This window comes from Saimiri boliviensis, chromosome 19, assembly GCF_048565385.1.
Source record: "Saimiri boliviensis isolate mSaiBol1 chromosome 19, mSaiBol1.pri, whole genome shotgun sequence".
NCBI lineage: Eukaryota > Metazoa > Chordata > Mammalia > Primates > Cebidae > Saimiri > Saimiri boliviensis.
The window spans coordinates 32,215,760-32,236,044 of NC_133467.1; the positions used below are offsets into that span (position 1 = coordinate 32,215,760).

At 36.8% G+C, this 20,285-nt stretch overlaps 2 protein-coding genes across 2 annotated transcripts in view; both read left to right on the forward strand.

The window, feature by feature from the left end:
- The window catches only part of LOC101052833 (olfactory receptor 10J3-like), a 267,018-nt gene that overhangs the window by 109,737 nt on the left and 136,996 nt on the right, over window positions 1–20,285 (forward strand). The gene's annotated exons all lie outside the window — the stretch shown is intronic.
- LOC101045926 (olfactory receptor 10J5) lies at window positions 4,510–19,066 on the forward strand. The gene is given in 1 exon segment (XM_074389566.1): window positions 4,510–19,066. A coding segment is annotated over 1 exon segment (942 nt). The 5' UTR covers window positions 4,510–12,116; the 3' UTR covers window positions 13,059–19,066.

A 20,285-nucleotide genomic window follows, 5' to 3' on the forward strand; every position in this document is an offset into this window, starting at 1 on the left:
TGCTTCAACATCATTGTAGTTATCATGAAATTTCCCTGGTAATTATAATATTCTGCTTCCTGTTATAGGCATTTATATATGTAACAGGGTGCCGTCTGAACACCCTTAGAGATAGGAAGATCCTTAAAGTAGTTTGTCCTCTTCATTTCGTCTACCACCTAGCACTTTGTTTTATACTTAGTAGGGACTCAGTAAATATTTTGTTGAATCAAATAAGCAGTAATACAAATCTGTATAGATTTTTTTAAGTGACAAGATAATTAAGGGAAAAGAGAGGAAAATACTCTGAGTCAAACCCTTTACAACACACATTCCCATGGATTAAAGTGTTTTTTTTTAAATTATGGTGAGAACACTTAACATAATATCTACTCTTCTGACAAATTTTTAAGTGCACAATATGGTATTGTTAACTATAGGCGCAATGATATACACAGGTCTCTAGAGCTTGTTCATATTGTATAACTGGAACCATGTACCTGCTAAACAGCATCCCTCCATTTCTTTCTCTCCCCAGTCACTGGCAACCACCATTTTCCTGTTTCTGTGACTTTAATTATTTTAGATCCCTCATGTAGGTGAAATCATGACAGCCTTATTATACTTGGCATAATGTCCTACAGTTTTTAACTTGTGTCCATGTCTCGGTTATTGTGAATAATGCTGCAATGAACATTGAGTGCAGATATCTCTTTGAGATGCTGATCTAGATTCTTTGGTTATATACCCAGAAGTGGGATTGCTGAATCATATCTGAAAAACTTCCATTTAACAAACCTACTATTTTTCAACACAACTGTACCATTTTACATTTCCACCAACAGTGTACAAGGGTTTTAACTTTCTCACACCCTTGGTAACACTTGTTTTTTTTTTAATGGTCATTCTTCTAACAGGTGTGAGGTAATATCTGATTTTGGTTTTGCTTTGCACTTTCCTGATGATTGATGATAATGAAGACCTGTCAAAAGGACAGCAAAGCTAGCTTAAAGATCTCACTGACCATGCTGGCAATAATTTGAACACTAATATAAGTAATTAAGGTAATTATAAATCATTAAATAAAATAGTAAGCCATGGATCCAAAATGATATACATTACATAATTATTAAAAAGTTTGATGAACAGGATATTTAGTTTCAAACTACTTCCCTGAAAAATGTTTATTAATTTAAAAAAGACAAAGAGTGACTTCAAAGTAAAGAATCTTGATTTATATAACCTTAATCAAGTTATTAAACAAACATCATTAGAAATAGGATAATTCAGAATCACATGCCTCTTGATAGCATGCAACAACAACAAAAAAATAACCCACAGCATTCCTTCTGCTAACAACTCATAACGTAAATCTAATCATAAGAAAATATCTGAACAATGAAAATTTAGGAACATTCAACAAAATAACCAGCCTGTAATCTTTGGACGTGTCCAAGTAGTAAAAGGTAGAGAAAGACTGAGGAACTTTTCTAGTTTTAAGGAGGTTAATAACAATAAATAAAATCTTTGATTTTTTAGCTTGATTCTTTTGTTATAAGGAATTTGACACACCTGAAAAAACTTTGACTGGGAATCTGAGGATTAGGTAGCAATAATTAATAAATGTTAATTTTCTGATTTTGATGATTGCTTTGTGGTTACAAAGGAGAATGTCCTTGTTTGTAGGAAATACTAAAATATTTGAGGATGATGACCTTTGTGTTAGCAACTTACTCTCTACTGGTTAAAAAGGAGTTACTGTATTTTCAAGAAAAAATAGCACTCAATTTTGCCTGGGAAGATACATGAACCATGGTCAAGGAGAAAGTAAGAGAAATTTTTCAGGTCATGGAAAAAATGAGGGTAAGCATTTTCAGTTTCTAAATGAACATTCATATTGGGCGATCAGTCACTCTGAGGAAACTATCTTCTTCAGAAACAATGTTCTTGATCAGATAGGAGAAGGAAAGGTAATAAGAGGTAAGAAAAGGTGAGGTGAGGGGGCTCTAATCGTTCTACTCTTTCTTTTCTGGGATCAGTCATTGTTTTCAAGGCCTTGAAGGAAAACAGTAAAGGGTCAGCAGAAATCAGAAGAAGATGCACTGGAATTGTGATGAAGAAAACTCAACTTTATGTCTTAATTTATGTTTTATGACACTTAGTGTTTAGGTGTGACTGTGGTTCTTGATTTAGTGTCTCTGTAATTTGTTCACCTTATAGAAGAGAATTTCCTTTTTCCTAGAAAACACCCACTAAAGTATTTAACAGTAATACTTTAGTATTACTCTTCGCTATCTAAAGTAAGAGTAATACTTTAGTATTACTCAGGGGCATGATGACTCCAACTTACTCTCATATAATTTAGAGATATAAATGATGAGGCAAATGAGGTAAAAAGCAAATGATTGGTGTGTCTAGGAACAGGTTATGCAGGAGTTACTTGTGTTATACTTGCAACTTTTTCTTAAGTTCAAAAATTTTAAAAAATACAAATGTAAAAATGTTAAGGGAGGAAGAATTTGTGATGACATTGCTTCTGTCAGGTAGAAGAGCTGAAACAAACAGACAGGTGGAAGGCAGAGATCATGGAGATAACTGAAGATTAACTAAAGGATTTATGAATATGCTTCTGATAACTTCTAAGGCCTTAAGGCTTATGCAAGATATCAAGGTCATTATAAACTTGAGGAAAGACTGAGTTAAGGAGTTACTGGATTGAGAACATGAGGTAGAACAAGATTTGGGGACAACTCAAGAATTCATTATTCTGGCTTTTATTGAAATGCTGTGGAGGTTTAAGGACATTTAAGTGTACTGGATGGAAGCAGGTGCTGCAGTTGATGTGACTACTTGATTATGATCCTGGTGTGTATGTGCACTAAATCAAAAATGCACAGTCTTAAGCTTATGGAATGATCTTATGGAATAAAAACGAATTACAAATCTTCACACTATTCCATAACTTTCATGTAGTAAAGAAAAAAATAAATAGAAGTCAAATGGAAAAATTGAAACATCGCTTGGAATTGTCTCACAAGAACTTTGAGTTATATGCAGGAGACAGGGACTTGCATCACGCAAGGGGAGTTGGCATTGTGCAAAAATAGGCAACTCTGGATTCCAGGAACTTGACATACTCCATGAAAATTCTTCCACGAAGAGTCTAACTGCTAATACTCAGACTATGATTTTCTAAGAAAATCTCTACTACTGAAATGGAATTAGTTAACAAATTGATGTCTTCGGAAAATAACAAATTTTACCTACTCACATAGTGCCCCCTGCCTTAGAAACACTACAGAGACTAATCCACAATCTTTTAAAATATTTAATTAAAATTAATTATATTTAATTAAATTGAATTTTCAGGATACATGTGCAGGATGTGCAAGTTTGTTATATAGATAAATGTATGCCATGATGGTTTGCTGCACCTATCAACCCATCACCTAGGTATTAAACCCATATGCATTAGCTATTTATCCTGATGCTCTTCCTCCTCCACCCCACAGCAGGTCCTAGTGTGAGTTGTTCCCCTCCCTGTGTCCATGTGTTTTCATTGTTCAGCTCCCACTTATAAGTGAGAACATGCAGTGTTTGGTTTTCTGTTCCTGTGTTACTTCGCTAAGCATAATGGCTTCCAGCTCCATCCATGTCCCTGTAAAGAACATGATCTCATTCCTTTTTATAGCTACCTAGTATTCCATGGTGTATACGTACTACATTTTCTTTATCCAGGCTATCACTGATAGGCACTTGGGCTGATTTCATGTCTTTGCTATTGTGAATAGTGCTGCAATGAACATACATGCAATGAACATCTCTTTCATTTGACTTATATTCCTTTGGTATAATTTATATTCCTTTGGGTATATAGCCAGTAATGGGATTGCTGGGTCAAATGGTATTTCTGGTTCTAGGTCTTTGAGGAGGCACCACACCATCTTCTATAATAATTGAACTAACTTACATTCCCACCATCAGTGTAAAAGCTTTTCTATTTATCCACAGCCTAACCAGGTTCTGCTGTTTCTTAACTTTTTAATAATCACCATTCTGATTGGTGTGAGATGGTATCTCACTCTGGTTTTGATTTGTATTTCTCTAATGATCAGTGATGTCGAACTTTTTAAAATATGTTTGCTGACCACATAAATGTCTCATTTTGAGAAGTGTGAGAAGTGTCTGTTCATATCCTTTGCCTACTTTTTAATGAGATCATTAGTTTCTTTTTCTTGTAAATTTGTTTAAGTGTCTTGTAGATTCTGGATATTAGACCTTTGTCATTTGGATAGATTGCAAAAATGCTCTCCAATTCTGTAAATTGTCTATTCTGATGATAGTTTCTTTTGCTGTGCAGAATCTCTTTAGTTTAATTAGATTTAATTTGTTAATTTTTGCTTTTGTTGCAATTGCTTTTGACGTTTTTGTCATAAAATATTTGTCTGCGCCTATGTCCTGAATTTTAGTTATTGCCTAATTTTTCTTCTAGGGTTTTTTTTTTTTTTTAATAAGCTTTGGGCTTTATATTTAAGTCTTTAATCCATCTTGAATCAATTTTTGTATAAGGTATAAGGAAGGAGTCTAGTTTCAGTTTTCTGCATATGGCTAGCCAGTTTTCCCGGAACCATTTATTAAATAGGGAATCCCTTCCCCATTGCCTGTTTTTGTCAGGTTTGTTGAAGACCAGATGGTTATAGATGTGCAGTCTTATTTCTGAAATCTCTATTTTGTTCCATTGGTTTATGTGTCTGCTTTTGTACCAGTACCATGCTGTTCAGGTTTCTGTAGCTTTGCAGTACACTTTGAAGTCGGGTAGTGTGATGTCTCCAGGTTTGTTCTTTTTGCTTAGGATTGTCTTGGTACTATGAGCTCTTTTTTGGTTCCACGTGAATTTTAAAGTAGTTTTTTCTAATTCTGTGAAGAATGTCAGTGGCAGTTTAATGGAGGTAATATTGAATCTATAAATTACTTAAGACAGTATGGCCATTTTCATGATATTGATTCTTCCTATTGGAAGAACGTTTTTCCATTTGCTTGTGTTCTCTCTGATTTCATTGAATAGAGGTTTGTAGTTCTCCTTGAAGGGGCCCTTCACTTCCCTTGTTAGCTCTATTCCTAGGTATTTTATTCTCTTTGCAGCAATTGTAAATGGGAGTTCATTCATGATTTGTCTTTCTGCTTGTTTATTGTTGGTATATAGGAATTTGCACATTAATTTTGTATCCTGAGACTTTGCTGAAGTTGCTTATCAGCTTAAGTAGCTTTTGGGTTGAGATATTGAGGGATTCTAGATATAGGATCATGTCATCTGCAAATAGAGACAGTTTGATTTCCTCTTTTCCTATTTGAACATCTTTCTTTCTTTTGCCCAATTCACATGGCCAGAACTTCTAATACTCTATTGAATAGGAGTCCACCATCTTTTAAAGACAAAAACGATTGCACCATATCTATGACATCTCCCTCAATGTAGTCAAAAATAAGGGACTATAAACCATCTAACAGAATGGTTCCAGAAATCTCAAAGTACCAACTACTGGGAAAATTTAAAATTCCCATTTTTAATAAGTCCCCTAGGTATCTGTCTGAAGTCTAACTTTATTGCTTCCCTTGAGATACTCAGAACGTACTGGGAAAAAGAGACCCAGGAGAGGAGGTGTAGACAATATGGCTTTTCCTTTGAGATTTTCTTTCTGATCTCTGAGTTTATACGAGCTTCTTTTTCTCCTCCTATAGACATAGCTTTCAGAGCCTGGGAGACCTATGAAAATGTTACATGCCATTCTTTCTCTAAGCTACAATCTATTTAGGGAAGTAAGTAATTGTAAGATTATATATCTTTGAAAAAGAACCGGTTTTTTTTTTTTTTTTTTTTTTTGCTTGTTTGCTTATTTTTTATAGACAATGTCAGACCAGATTTGAGGGGTGCTGGGGATACCTTTGTGTCCTTCTCAGCTCAGGCAGTCTCCAGTCCTACTTGTTCCTGCACCCATCCTGGGCTAGGATCTAGAATTCTGTGTGGAAAACATCACATATATGCCACTGAACTCAAGTTCTAAAAGCACAGCTTTACAGAGTCTTTCTCACATTCATCTTATGAACAAGGATTTTTCTTTCTTTAGATTCTTCAGATAGCTGTTATAATCACAGGTGTTTCCAGAGGTCACTTTATCCATTCGTGGCATTTTAGAATTTGCTTGTGTTTCAAGGTATCTGGAGAAGAAGTCATAGGGTTTTGTTTGTTTGTTTTCTTTAGTAGTTGTTTACATGAAACATCAATTTTCAGGAGATAAATTGAAGATTTTGAATTCTTTCATTTTCTCTCACGGGTTCATTCAGATTTAAATAAATGACACATACTTTTTTATAGGTATCAGTAAATTCTATAACAGCTTCTTTCCATCTTATCACATCTTCAGACTTTTCTATTCCCTCTTTTCTTTTTTATTTGGCATATAATCTTCATGACTAAAACATTTGCTGCTATCAGTCTATTCCAGTGCTCTTATTTTCCCAAGAGGATGATCTACACATCCATCTCTCTCTCTCTCTCTTTTTTGCGCTCTCATCTTTTATTGTCTCATACTGGTTTCTTCTCTTTGTTTTTGTTTGTTTGTTTGTTTGTTGACTTTTAAAAAATTATTGAATACCTTCTTCCCATTACAGAGCAATACCAAGGATAATTTTAAGAGATACCAACTGTTGAGCATCTACCTTGTGCTAAGAGCTTTGAATGAATTATGCAATTTAATCCTGACACTATTACTCTGAGATCAGTACCTTTGTTACCATATTTACAGATGAGAATGAAGGTTGGGTAAGGCTAAACAAGTTCCTTGAGGCTTCATAGTTAGTTAGGTGGTAGAGCTGGGGATTGATTAAAGAATTAATCATATTAAAATCTACACAATAATAAGAAAAGAAAGGATCCAGGAATAGTGGAAATGTTGGTGCATAGGGATACTTTGTTAATACTCTGCCTTACTCTAATCTCTCAATCTGGATGGTGGACACATTCACCAACTAGCAGAGATAAGGAGGTGGCAAGGTCAACTAATAAAGACCTGATACCTATTGACAACTCAGAGACTCATCCCTCCTAGGCTCCAACATCACTGGTCACTTAGTCACAACTGATGCTTCTCTCTCCCATGCAACATTTTTTTTTTCTCTTCCCACGGTTGCTCTGGATTTTCACTGTCATCTCATTCTGAGTCATGTGGAAAAATACAAAGGATTGAGAAGAAAAACACTGAGATTTACTCCAGGATGCCACACAAAAGCATCCCTTATTGTTTGAGTCCCACTGTTTTCATGGGTGGCTAACTCTGTCTCCTTGGCAAATTGAGCTCTGATTACAGTGCAATAAGAATTCTAGATTCTTCATACTCTTCAGTCACCTAGTACGTATTGAAGGATTCTCTGAGTGAATTGTGTGAAGGACTGAGAAGATTTAGAAGTCCTGGGACATTCTTTCAAAGTGTTTGCAATCTAACTTGGGAAATAAGATTGACACATGGGAGATAACAGACAACAATGCAAGATAACATGGACTGGGCCACAGTGTATGATACAAGGATGAAAGCAGTGGTGTATTGGTAGATGTTTAACATTCAGTTCTCCAGGAAAAAAAAAATAGTCCTGATACTGATTGTGCATTTCTGAGTTAACGTTATTTCTCTATAGCAGATTTGAATCTACCCACATGATACTACAGAATATGGAGCAGAGAAAGAATGTTAGCAATCTTCTCTGGTGAGCTGGTGTAAGCTGCCTTCAGCACATCATTGGGTATAGGCTTTATGAAAGAAAGAGAAGTGAGAAACAGTGTTGTGTGAGATGATTTCATGAAGATGCTAGGCAATGAGCTGAGTCTTGAAATACTCCTAAGAAACAATTTAAAAACATTAAAAATAAATCTATTCTAGTTTAGTTGTTTACAAATTCTGTATTTAAGCTAAGAATAAGAATGTAATTTCACTGGGGGTTTTATGTTAAGAATGTATTGAGAATGATGGGGATGTGCTTCCAAGCACAGAGGACTTGAAATCTGGGCAGCCAACAGGGAGTGGAGAACAGCCCAGGCAAGAAGAAAAATATGAACACAGGCATGGCTTTGACAATGGGTATTGGAATATTCCTAGGTCCTGGGAAGGGTGCTTTTTACAGTGGAGGAGACAGTGAAGATGGCAGATTGGCCATGTAAGAACAGTCTGATAGGGCAGTGCCATATCAGCCCAGCAGAGGTGTGCTTACCAGACCAGAGAAATGATATATGATTAGGATATTAGAACTTAGAGACAATCTTGTTTAAGCTGCTATTTTGCATTTGAGGCCATGGAGACATATTTGCCCCAGACCACATGTTTTGACATTGCCAGACTCCAGATCAGCTTCCATATTTCTCAAGTCCCAGCCAATTCCAATGTTTAGTTTTTTTCATCATAATAAAACACCTAAAGGATAAGTCTAGTAGAGACAGATTCATAGGGTTAAAATCTTATTTGTGTCCAAATGAATCAACTTTGATGAAGTGTAATACAGTATGATATAATATTACATGACATAATATAATACAATGCAATAGAATTAAAATATAACATAACAAAGTCTATCAATTTTTTGGTATGTGTTTTGGTGAGTTTTGACAAATTTATACACCTGTATTACCACCCTCACAATCAATAACATTTCTTTTACCCCAATAATTTCCTTGTGTTCTTTTTCAGTTAATTCCCCAGCAATTCTAGCAACCACTTTTTTTTGTCAGTATAAATTAGATTTGTATTTCTAGAGTATAATATAAATAGAATCCTACAGTATTAACTCTTTTGTGTCAACTTGATTCAGCATACTGTTTTAAAGATTCAGCCATGTTGCTGTTTGTATTAGAAACTTGTTTCTCTTATTGCTGAGCAGTGTTGTATTATATGGATTCATTATAACTTGGACTTTCGGGTTAGTTGCAGTTTTTTGACATTTAGGAAGAAAGCTAATAGGGCCATTCACATATACCTGTCTCTATGTGAACACATATTTTCATTCCTATTGTGTCAACATGCAGAAAAAAATTACTGAGTTATGGAGTAAGTACATATTTAACTTTCTAAAAAACTGCCAAATTGTTCTCCCACTTGGTGATTCTATTTTACATTTCCATCAGCAATGTTTAAGTTTCAATTCCTTTACTTCCTTTCCAAAATTATTTGTTGTTAGGCTTTTAAATATTAGCCATTCAAATGGGTGTATAGGGGTATCTCATTGTGGTTTTATTTTTCAAATTTTTTAATGGCTAATGATGTTGAGCATTCTTTCCCATGTATCCTGAACATTTATGTATCTTATTTTGTGAAATGTCTGTTCGAATATTTTGTCCATGAAAAATGTGTCTTATTATTGAGTTATAAGAATCCTTTATATATACTGGTTACAATTTTAGACACATGTATTGTAAATATTTCCTCCTAGTTTGTGGTTTTCCTTTTCATTTATCTTTTCTTTGTTTCCTCCCCCAGCCCCCATTCCTTTTTTTGAGATGGTCTCACTCTGTCACCCAGGCTGGAGTGTGGTGGTACGATCTTGGCTCACCACAACTTCCGCCTCCCAAGCTCAAGCAATTTTTGTGCCTCAGCCTCCCGGGTAGCTGGGATTACAGGTGTGTGCCACCAGACCAGGATAATTTTTGTATTTTTAGTGGAGACAAGGTTTTGCCATGTTGGCCAGGCTGGTGTCAAACTCATGGCCTCAAGTGATTAGCTTTTCTCAGCCTCCCAAAGTGCTGGGATTACAGATGTGAGCCACTGTGACTGCCCAAGCCTTTACGTTTTTCTAATGATGTCTTTTGAAGATTAGAAGCTTTTGATTTTGATAAAGTAAAATTTGTGATTTTGTTCTTTTATGGGTTATGCTTTTGTTTTATATCTAAGAAATCTTTGCTCATTTCAAGGTATTGAAGATTTTATTCCTTATTTTTTGTCTAGAATTTGTATAGCTTTATCTTTTATATGCATATCTATGATTCATTCTCAATGTTTTTTGTGTGTGTATGACATGAGCTAAAGTTTGAGGTTTATTTTTCCCATACAGACATTTATTTGATCTGGCAACATTTGTTGAAAATACTGTCACTGAGATACCTTAGCACATTATAAAAAATCAGTGGCCCATATATATGTGGGTCCACTTTTGGACTCTCCATTTTGTTCTGCTACCTTCACTTGCATCGATAGCATGCTATCTTGATTACCATAGTCTTCAAATGAAGTAGTGTAAGTTTTTCAACTTTGTACTCCTTTCCTAAAATTGTTTTAGCATTCTTGGCCTTCTGCAGATGCATATACATTTTAGAATAGGAATATGTTTTATTATTCCGGCTAGATAATTTGGTACCCTAGTCTTGAGTGGGTCATTGTGAATTCAGACATTATACAAACAGAAGACATAACTTTAAAGAAAAAGGCCACTGAATGTGATGTCAAAATAGAGATGGCTTTAAAATGTTGACCCATTAATTGACAGGAATAATGACAAGCTCATTAAAAAAGACAGAAAAATTGAAATGGAGAGCTTTTTATGAATATAAAAAGGGTTAATGTTTAGTTTACTTTCAAAAATATGAAATTTATTATGATTGCAAGATACATTAATAGAGAAGTCAAGAGAGAGGTAAGTGGAGGCTTGGGAAAAAGAGTGGTGATGAAAATAGAGACTTGAGAGCAATCATCATAGAAATGATAACAGAAAAAATTGAGAGGAAGAATGTGAAAAAACACACACACAAGGGCCAAGGATCAACCAGAGAAGAGCATACATAATTATGGTAGAGGGAGAAAGAGGAGATCCATGGAAGGTAACAAAATAAGTGCTGAGAAGAGAGAAAAGCACTGTGGTGTCATGGAAACCAAGGTCAGAGAATGTTTCCATGAGGTAGGAGTTTGAAGTGTCAAAGCAGACAAAGATGAGAAAAAGAAGAAAAAGCAGAGTCCAGTGGCTTTAGCAATGGAGAATTATTTGGTGACATTCGAGCAAACAATCTCATGGGCATGAACATGCCAAAGCCAACCTGCAGGGAGAAATGGAGAGTGGAAGAGAAAGGCTGCTTTAATACTTCTGAAAATAAAGGGAGAACAATAAGATGGTCGCTGAAGAGAACCACAGGATCAGTTGTATGCTCTCCATACATTTTATATATGCTCGCTTTTTGACAAAAGGGATGAGTGCCTCTGCTTCTCAAAATTGTCTGTTCACCATCTTTTAAAAAATAGATAAGCTAGTTGGGCTTCAGATAGCTACAGATTTTTCTCTCATCTCTGGAGTCATTTCTATACCTCAAGTTGTCCAGTCCTTTATGATGACAGTGGCAACTACACAGTGTTTTTTGTCACAGCTCTGTCTTCCTGACTTCACTCAAAAGGCCTACTGGAATCAGCAAAAAAAAGAAAGAAAGAAAAAAAGATTTCTTTGGTGGGGCTTGAGTGATCAATTTTAGTAGAGAGATAATGGCAGAAGTCATGTTGCAGTTGGTCTGTTTCGAGAGTACAATAACATGTTTGGACCACATCACCTCTCCAAAATCAAGTTTCTATATTCATAATTCAACTGAAATACTGTGTAAAAGCTCCTCAGTGACCCTGTTATGAAATCCAGTGGCCACTTCACAAAGTTTTCCATCTTCAAATATTTCAAACTGCTATATTATTTTTTTTTCACAAGACTTTCATCTTTATGGTTTTCTTGACAGGCACTTCACCAGAGTCCTCCTTGTTAAGAGGATTTAAAGACTGGGTGTTGCTGTCGGTTGAAATATAGAGCATGGCTTTCTCCTTGCTGTCCTTTTTCCTTCCTAACATCACTCTAGTATCTGTGAGGTGAGCATGCAGGCAGAAGTCCTCTCCATGCACAGGAAGTAGTTTGTTCTACAGTGACAATGTTCATACGTATAAAGCCCCAAAGAGTCACAAGCAGGCTTCTCTCTTCATGCATGAGGACCCTGCATGAGCATTCTAATTAAAAAGAAGGGAATTCAGTCCAATCTCAGTACAGTTATCAGTGTTATTTGTTTTCAAGTCCAATTGCTGCTGAGAATTTACTCCTTGTTGACTCCATTTATTGCTTTCAGACACTGATATAGCAGAATGCAGAGAAAGAACTTCATAGAAGTGACAGAATTCGTCTTCTTGGGATTCTCTAGCTTTGGAAAGCATCAGATAACCCTCTTTGTGGTTTTCCTAACTGTCTACGTTTTAACTCTGGCTGGTAACATTATCATTGTGACTATCATCCGCATTGACCATCATCTCCACACTCCTATGTATTTCTTCCTGAGCATGTTGGCCAGTTCAGAGACGGTGTACACACTGGTCATTGTGCCATGAATGCTTTCCAGCCTCATTTTTCATAACCAGCCTATCTCCTTGGCAGACTGTGCAACCCAAATGTTCTTTTTTGTTATCTTGGTCACTAATAATTGCTTCCTGCTTACTGCAATGGGTTATGACTGCTATGTAGCCATCTGCAAGCCCCTGAGGTACACTGTCATCATGAGCAAGGGACTGTGTGCCCAGCTGGTGTGTGGGTCCTTTGGCACTGGTCTGGCTATGGCAGTTCTCCATGTGACAGCCATGTTCAATTTACCCTTCTGTGGCACAGTGGTGGACCACTTCTTTTGTGATATTTACCCAGTCATGAAACTTTCTTGCACTGATACCACTATCAATGAGATAATCAATTATGGTGTAAGTTCATTTGTAATTTTCTTGCCCATAGGCCTAATATTTATCTCCTATGTCCTCATCATCTCTTCCATCCTTAAAATTGCCTCAGCCGAGGGCCGGAAGAAGACCTTCGCCACCTGTGCCTCCCATCTCACTGTGGTCATCGTCCACTATGGCTGTGCCTCCATTGCCTACCTCAAGCCCAAGTCAGAAAGTTCATTAGAAAAAGACCTTCTTCTTTCCGTGACGTATACTATCATCACTCCCCTTCTCAACCCTGTTGTTTACAGTCTGAGAAACAAGGAGGTCAAGGATGCCCTGCGCAGAGTTGTGGGCAGAAATATTTCTTCACAGGTTGGATAATTTCATCAAGAGACTGTTAGCCCAGTGAGTGTGTCTACTCACAAACATGCCACAATACACACATTCGTCAAATATAATATTTGTTGAGAATACTGTCAGAGAATTAGAAATGCTTTTCTTTTTTTATGTTCTAGGGATGGCAGAAAGCAGGATTTCTGCTCTGGTGAATTTTGTTACCAGATACAAGAATCATTCCAAGCTGAATTAAAACTACTTGTTTCTGTGGTTGAATATTTCAGTTTTGAAAGCTTTTTGGCTTGCATTTTACCTGAACTCTCTGACAGTCAAATCTTTGACCTAGTCTGGCTAAGGGATGTGGAGAATAGGCAGTGGGAACATAGGTGGCAGCGATTTTAGGAAAATAAGCTTCAGAGACACCAACTTTTATTTCTCTCTGCTTATATAAAAAAGAAAGCTTTCATTCTCAGGAGTCAAATAATATTCCAGGTGATAGTCATTTTACGATAATATCTTAATTCTTACTGATTGAAAAATGAACAGTTTTGAAAAAAGAAAAAGTCTCTTCTTTTGTTATCCAGCTATATTTGCTCCTCAAATAGAGTTCATTTCTAACTGTATTCTTTTCCATCTGTGCAATCAAGACAGAAATCTCTGCTGTTCCCTGGGGATAAGCAGAAAGAAGACATACTGGTGGCATTTCTCTAAAACTACATTTTTATACAGAGGCACTTTTCATAAAGACTCGTCTCGTTTCAACCTATGGTAGCTTTTTAGATTTTTAATTTATATATAGTAGCTTCGATGACACTGAAGTTGTTGTCTTAGATATTGTTTGTACTAATTCTAGAGTCCAAGGTAAATGCCATTAACTTCCATTCTCTCGGCGAACTGTGCAAACTTCATGCTTCTCCAGATAGGTATTTGTAAAATAAGCATAACTATGCTACATTATTGTATATTGTCAATGGGAAACATTGTGGGAATATTTTGTTTTATGACTCTTCCCACCAGAGTTTATCTTTACTCTGAGACAGAGCTGGAAGATACTTCCTAGGAGACACAGGTATGGAAACATCTGCTTTCACACACTCAGGACATCTATTGTTTTTCCATCCTCAAGGCAGTTCTTATCTCTTACTTCCCAGTTTTATTTTTCTGTTCCTAACCACAGAAATAGGGTTAAGTATCTTCTAGGTGACTTGTGATCTTCTCTTTCTTCTACAGATCCCTTTGTGAGGAGGTCACAAACTGGAGGTGAAGGGTCTCTACACAGTGTCCCCTTGATTTGACTGTCCCACTTGGATAACATCATAGCTGATAGGAGGGTCTCCCTACTGGCCAGCCACATATTCTTCTGAAAAGGTGTCTAAACCTGGGGTTCATAGTTTCTAGGGGATGCCTTGATGAGTGTCAGAGGGTTTTTAAACTTTTTAAAAATTATCCACTACATTTTTAATGTAAGTGTTAATGTGACTTTTTCATCGTATTCTTAAAGAATTTACTCTGGCATAAGTATTTCTTCCCTCAAATCCAAGCAGAAATATGAGACCAGATCCAGCTTTCTTTCTTCATAGATCATTCACTTCCACAATATCCTTACATCTTCTTGAAGAAGCATTCTTTGGCCTGGTCCAGTTTCGCCTATATGGACATTGTTATTCTTATACTAGTTAGAGAATATGGAAGGTATGGGTGATTCTCAGCTTGGAGGTTGAGGAATAATGGGTTATGGGGGATATCAGAGGGCAAGCGTGGTCTTTGTTGAAAGTTTTCCTGTCTTCTTCCATCCCTTCCTGTATTCCCTAAGTGTTTCCAAACCGTTCCTGCTCCTCCAACACTTCATGGATGAATAAATACCCACTAGTGTTAGTTGTTTTATGTACTTTGCATGGATTTAGACTCATTAGAGAAAGGAGCGTCTACAGGCAAAGTGCAATAGTATGAGAATGGGTAGGTCTATTTGGTCACAGATCCCTCCTGGAGGGTGAATTAGGAAGAGTGAGTCATTTTATTGCTGCTTTTGTTGTCTATGCAAAATGCTTATATTGATAGCTAACGTGGCAGTTATTTCCACTATCTCAATTGTTTCTGTTGTTGTTATTATCATCTTAATTACTCCCCAATGTCTCGCTGTACCCATACTCCTTTATTTTTCTTATTTTGTATATTTCAAATACTTTCATTCTTTTAATATTTTTTTTGTTAAGCCATTTTATTCACCAGAAAAAAATGCTATGCTCATAATATCACTTATTTATTAAATCTATGTACCTTTTGTAAGCACCATGTGTCAAGCAATTAACTATCTCTGGGACTGTAATAATGACTAATACAGGGATTCTGTTTCATGTTTTTCACAGTCGAGTGAGAAGACAGACAACATAATAAGAAACACACAAACTTGCTAAAGGCACGTGCACAGGATTATTGTTTTGGGGTCAGCGGTGATGTTCAGAAAAGGAATCTATTTAGAAGGTCAGAAAACATTCATAGAGAGGTGATATTTGATTAACTTTTTGTGGCATTGGGTCAACTGGTGTCTGCAAGAGATGAAGAAAGATGATAAGGGAAAGAGAAGAGTCTGACAGAGACATACAAACCTGAAAAAGCCAAAAGTGTTAGTTGGACAGGTGTTTTATTCACCTGTATGCCCATTGCCCTGTTGAATATTAGTCTGCCGAAAAGTAAGTGCTTAATACACCTTTGCATGACTGAATGTATGAACACCTACCGAGTGTGAAGTCTTGTCTAAGGATTCCCTCAGGTGTGTTTTTTGATAGATACAGTTTGTCATATTCTCTCTGTTAGAGAGTAATTCTGCCACTTGTGCATCATATTTTTTTTTCTATTTGGGTCTTATAATGTAGGATTTGGGGAGTGGAGAGACTAATACAGCAGGTGATTTAGGCTATTGATTGTACAGTGAACATGGTAAGAAATCATCTTTTATCAAGAAATCATCTTTTATCCAGAAACTTCTTGTGTGCATTAAGGAAAAATTAATAAAGATAAACATTAAAAAGCTGACATGTTCCCAAGGAAGAGGCAACCCTACCTATAGAAAGACTTGTACCCAGACTGTATTACAGAGGGCACAGGCTGGCATAGTGGCTCATGTCTGTAACCCCAGCACTTTAGGGGGTGCAAGTGGGTGGATCTCTTGAACCCTGGAGTTTGAGACCAGCCTGGGCAACATGGTAAAACCCTATCTTTACAAAGAATACAAAAACTAGCTAAGCATGGTAGCATGTGCCTGTAGTCCCAGCTGTACAGAAGGTTGAGGCGGGAGGATCATTTGAAGCCCAGGATGTTGAGGCTGGATTGAGCCTGTGATTGTGCCACTGCACTCCAGCTTGGGTGACAGAGTGAGACCCTGTCTCAGCATTGATCCACTGTAGGCTGAGAGGTTGCAGTTAACATGCTGCAATGTGCTATTCAGAGAGAACTTGATGGAATCTATGCTTTTGAAATTTGCAAAAAAAAAAAAAAAAAAAAAGCTCTCTAATGTACTGGGGAAAACTATTCAGAAGAATATGTCTTGCTAGAGGCACTCCACCATGCAAAGAGAGATGCTGAGGGAAACTTGGTGCTATTAATTACTGTGTACTGCAGGAGCTGGATGTTGGTGAAGCTGACCATATTGCAGGAATTTGGTGTTGGTGAAGTCAACCTATACTAAAGAAACCTGCCAGGTGGATCACACTGGCAATATAGCTGGAAATTATGAGACAGAGCATAGGAAAACAGGAAGCTGCACAAAATAACAGTTCCAGAAATTTGCATACATATCCCCATGTCTTCAACAGAATACTAAACTATGTGTATACTGGGCCAGCTGCCGTAAGGCTGGCAGAGAACAATTATGGGAAAATACAGGATAAACAGAGATTATTAAATTTACACTCGACTGGGGGATGTTGTAACCAGTTAGAGTAGAGATGGTTCACTGAATCCTGTGGGCCCTCGACTGAGATATCAATAAGGCCACACCTTGGCGGTAGGACTACTCTAACACTGAAGTAAAGGGTAATGAGAAATGCCATACCAAACTTAGGAAGAAAGTTCAATAGGACCAAGCTTATTTACAAGTAACTCAAATATCTAACAGAATACAGTTCAGTACTCTTTAAAAATAAACAAGGAAAAAATGCAGCTCTCCACACATATTAAAAATCTCCAGCATTTACTTAAAAACTTCCAGATATATGAAGAAGCAGAAGTATGTCACCTGTAGTTAGAAGAAAAGTCAGTCAAAAAAAAAAAAAAAAAAAAAAAAAAAAAAAAAAAAAAAGAGAGACAGAATTAAAGAGATGATGGAGTTAGCAGACAGGGATGCTAAAACAATTACAAACAGTACAAATTTGGTCAAGATTAAGAGAAAATATGGATGTAATGAGGGGAGGAATGAGTGCTGTAAAAGAACCAAGTGTAACTTCTAGAAATCAAAGAAAATATCTGCAATAAAAATTTCACCAGTAAGATTAAGAGCAGACTAGAACTTACAGAAGAAAACGTCATTTAACTTGAAGACAAAGCATGATGCTGTCAAAGTAGAGCTTAGGGAGAAATCATAGCACTGTGTTTTTATATAAGATTAGAGGAATGGGATAAAATCCGTGATCTATCTTTTCATCTTAAAAAGCTAGATGAAGAAAAATAAACTCTTAAGTAAGAGCCATTCAAGTTGTTGCATATATCAATAGTTCATTCATTTTTATTGCTGATCAATATTCCACAGTGTTAGTGTGTTTTTTTGTGTATTTTTCAATTAGATTGTTTGTTTTTTTTACTGTTGAATTTTGAGAGTTTTAAAATATTTTCCTAGGACTCTACTGCGATTGACCTCCAAATTTTTACCACGATTCCAAATTCTCATGACAATAGTGGAAGGAATTCTGATGTGTTGAGAAGAGGAAGGAGCAATAATCTCTAAGTTAGAACCACTGTGACTTTAGTCGTAAAATTGCAATAATAATGATAGGTATATATTTTTTATTTTTAAATGTCAAAAATATTTTTTAGAAAATAAGCAAAATGTGGTTGCACCAAGGAGATATCTGTTTCTGTAAGAAATGTGTTGAGTACCTATCAAATGTAAATTGTGCTAGGTAGATACTGATAAACCTTTATTGGTTTATAATAGGAAGGTTTTAAACTTGAGAATAGAAAGGAATGTGGTTAAACTTAAACTATTAAAGCTAAGACTGTAGAGAATAATATTTCCAGAATCAGCAGTTGAGTGAATTTTTTCCCTAAATGATACTGACTACATAGCATTACTTATGAAATACCAGCACTTTCCACATCCTCTTCAGACTGTATCACATGAAGAAATTATTTGTGATGGTGTTTGTCCTTAGCTCCAGGATTTGTAAAGCAGTAGGGACACATTTTTTTCCCAGAGGATATTAGACCAGACAGAGGGTTAAGCTATGGAGTTTTGGGTCCTGAGTGAAAAGGCTCCTTAGATTGCTATAAAAGAGAAGGTGATACAATCTGCTGAAAGTGAGGGTGCTGAATAAGGCTGGGCCTGAATACAGGGGAGATTAGGGAAGCCTCATGGATGATGCAATGAAAGGAAGATGTGCAAACAAGAAATAATTCAAAGGATGGTATCTGGCATAGTGAGGATATGACTGTCCAATCGTCTCTTGAAACTGGTAATGTGGGGAAAGAGAGCAATCACACATTTCCACCCTAAGCATCCAGTGTACTCTGAGTCCTCAGCATCACCCTTTGCCTGTGGGTGAAACGGAATTCACAGCCAATGATACTGTAAAGAGCCTGACAAAGAGAAAAAGCTACTCTAAATGAGATGTTTTAGCTCTTAGGAAAAGATAGAGAGGTTCTTGCATATCTACAAAGACTAATGAAAAAGGGATTTAGTGTGAAGAAAGCCATGGCAGGAACTTCTAAAGGGAATTTCTGGTTAACTCACAGTGGCTGATAAATACGAGTTTCTGGAAACCAGAGATTTGGTCATACATTTCTTCTTAAGCACTACTTCTGCACTTAGCAATGCTCATAGCAAGTATTCAAAAAACACTAGGAAGGAAGGAAGGGAGGGAGGAAGGAAAGAAGGGAGGGAAGAAGGAAGGGAGGGAGGGAGGGAAAGAAGAGGAAGGGAAGGAGGATGGGAGAGAAGAGGAAGGCAGAGAGAGAAGGGAAAGGGAGGGAAAAAGGTAGAGCGCATTATCATTGTTCTGGAAACTACTGTTCTAATCAGCATGAGAGAAGTGAACATATATACTCTAAGGATTTATCCTTCAGACCACAAGGCCAGAGTTCAGGGAGACCTGACTATGGCTAAAGAGAACTTGGCAGTAAAAATTGGAAGAATAAGCAGAGCTGTCCTTTGAGAATAAAACAAAGACCTCCAAACTTGGGCTCCTGGTGCATGGAGATGTTGGCTATGTACATCTCTTCTCTACTTTGGCTGTTCATTGATACATGAATACTTTCAAATGATTCTGGATCCTCTCATTACCGGAATCTAGGCCACAAAGGTTGGGAGGCAAATGGTAACTGGTAGTTTTAATAATTAACTGTCACTTATTTCTCAGCCAAAGGTCATTCTCTTTCTACCTTTCTGAAGCTCAGACTCTATCTATGTAAAGAAGTGAACAGTCATTCACAAATTATTGATTCTTTTCAACCCCCTTCACCTCCTGCCCCCTGTAGGTAAAGTCTAAATGATCTGAGCTCTGTGGCAGAAACTCCCCTAACTAGTGAGGCACTAAACACTGTGAGGGTGTTGTGTTGTTGTGCTGCCTGCCCACACGGCTGCTGGCCTTGGACTTTGCTCAGACATATAGGAGAGGAAGTGGGGTGAGCTGGAGGGCATCTGGGAAAGGTGGGAAAGAAACTGCTTATAAAGGTTTTGATCTGCTTTTTTTCTTACCTAATATTTTGCTGGGTAAATATTTTTCTTCTTTTCTCTTTCTTGGGTATACAAAATTAGGAGAAATACCTAAGGTAGATGACAGGGTGATGGATGCAGCAAACCACCATGGCACGTGTATACCTATGTAACAAACCTGCATGTTCTGCACATGGACCCCAGAACTTAAAGAATAATGAAAAATAAAAATAAAGAATGAGTTCTTGTTTCTTATAGAATCTATTACTGCATGAGCTTGGGTCTACTGCTGGAGAAACTTCTGCAGATATTTACTTTGTTCTTGAGCCTTCTTTAGCTTCACCCTTACCTGCAGAGTCCATTTCTTTAAAACCTAGTACAAAGACAGTGAATTAGTTCTAGTTAAG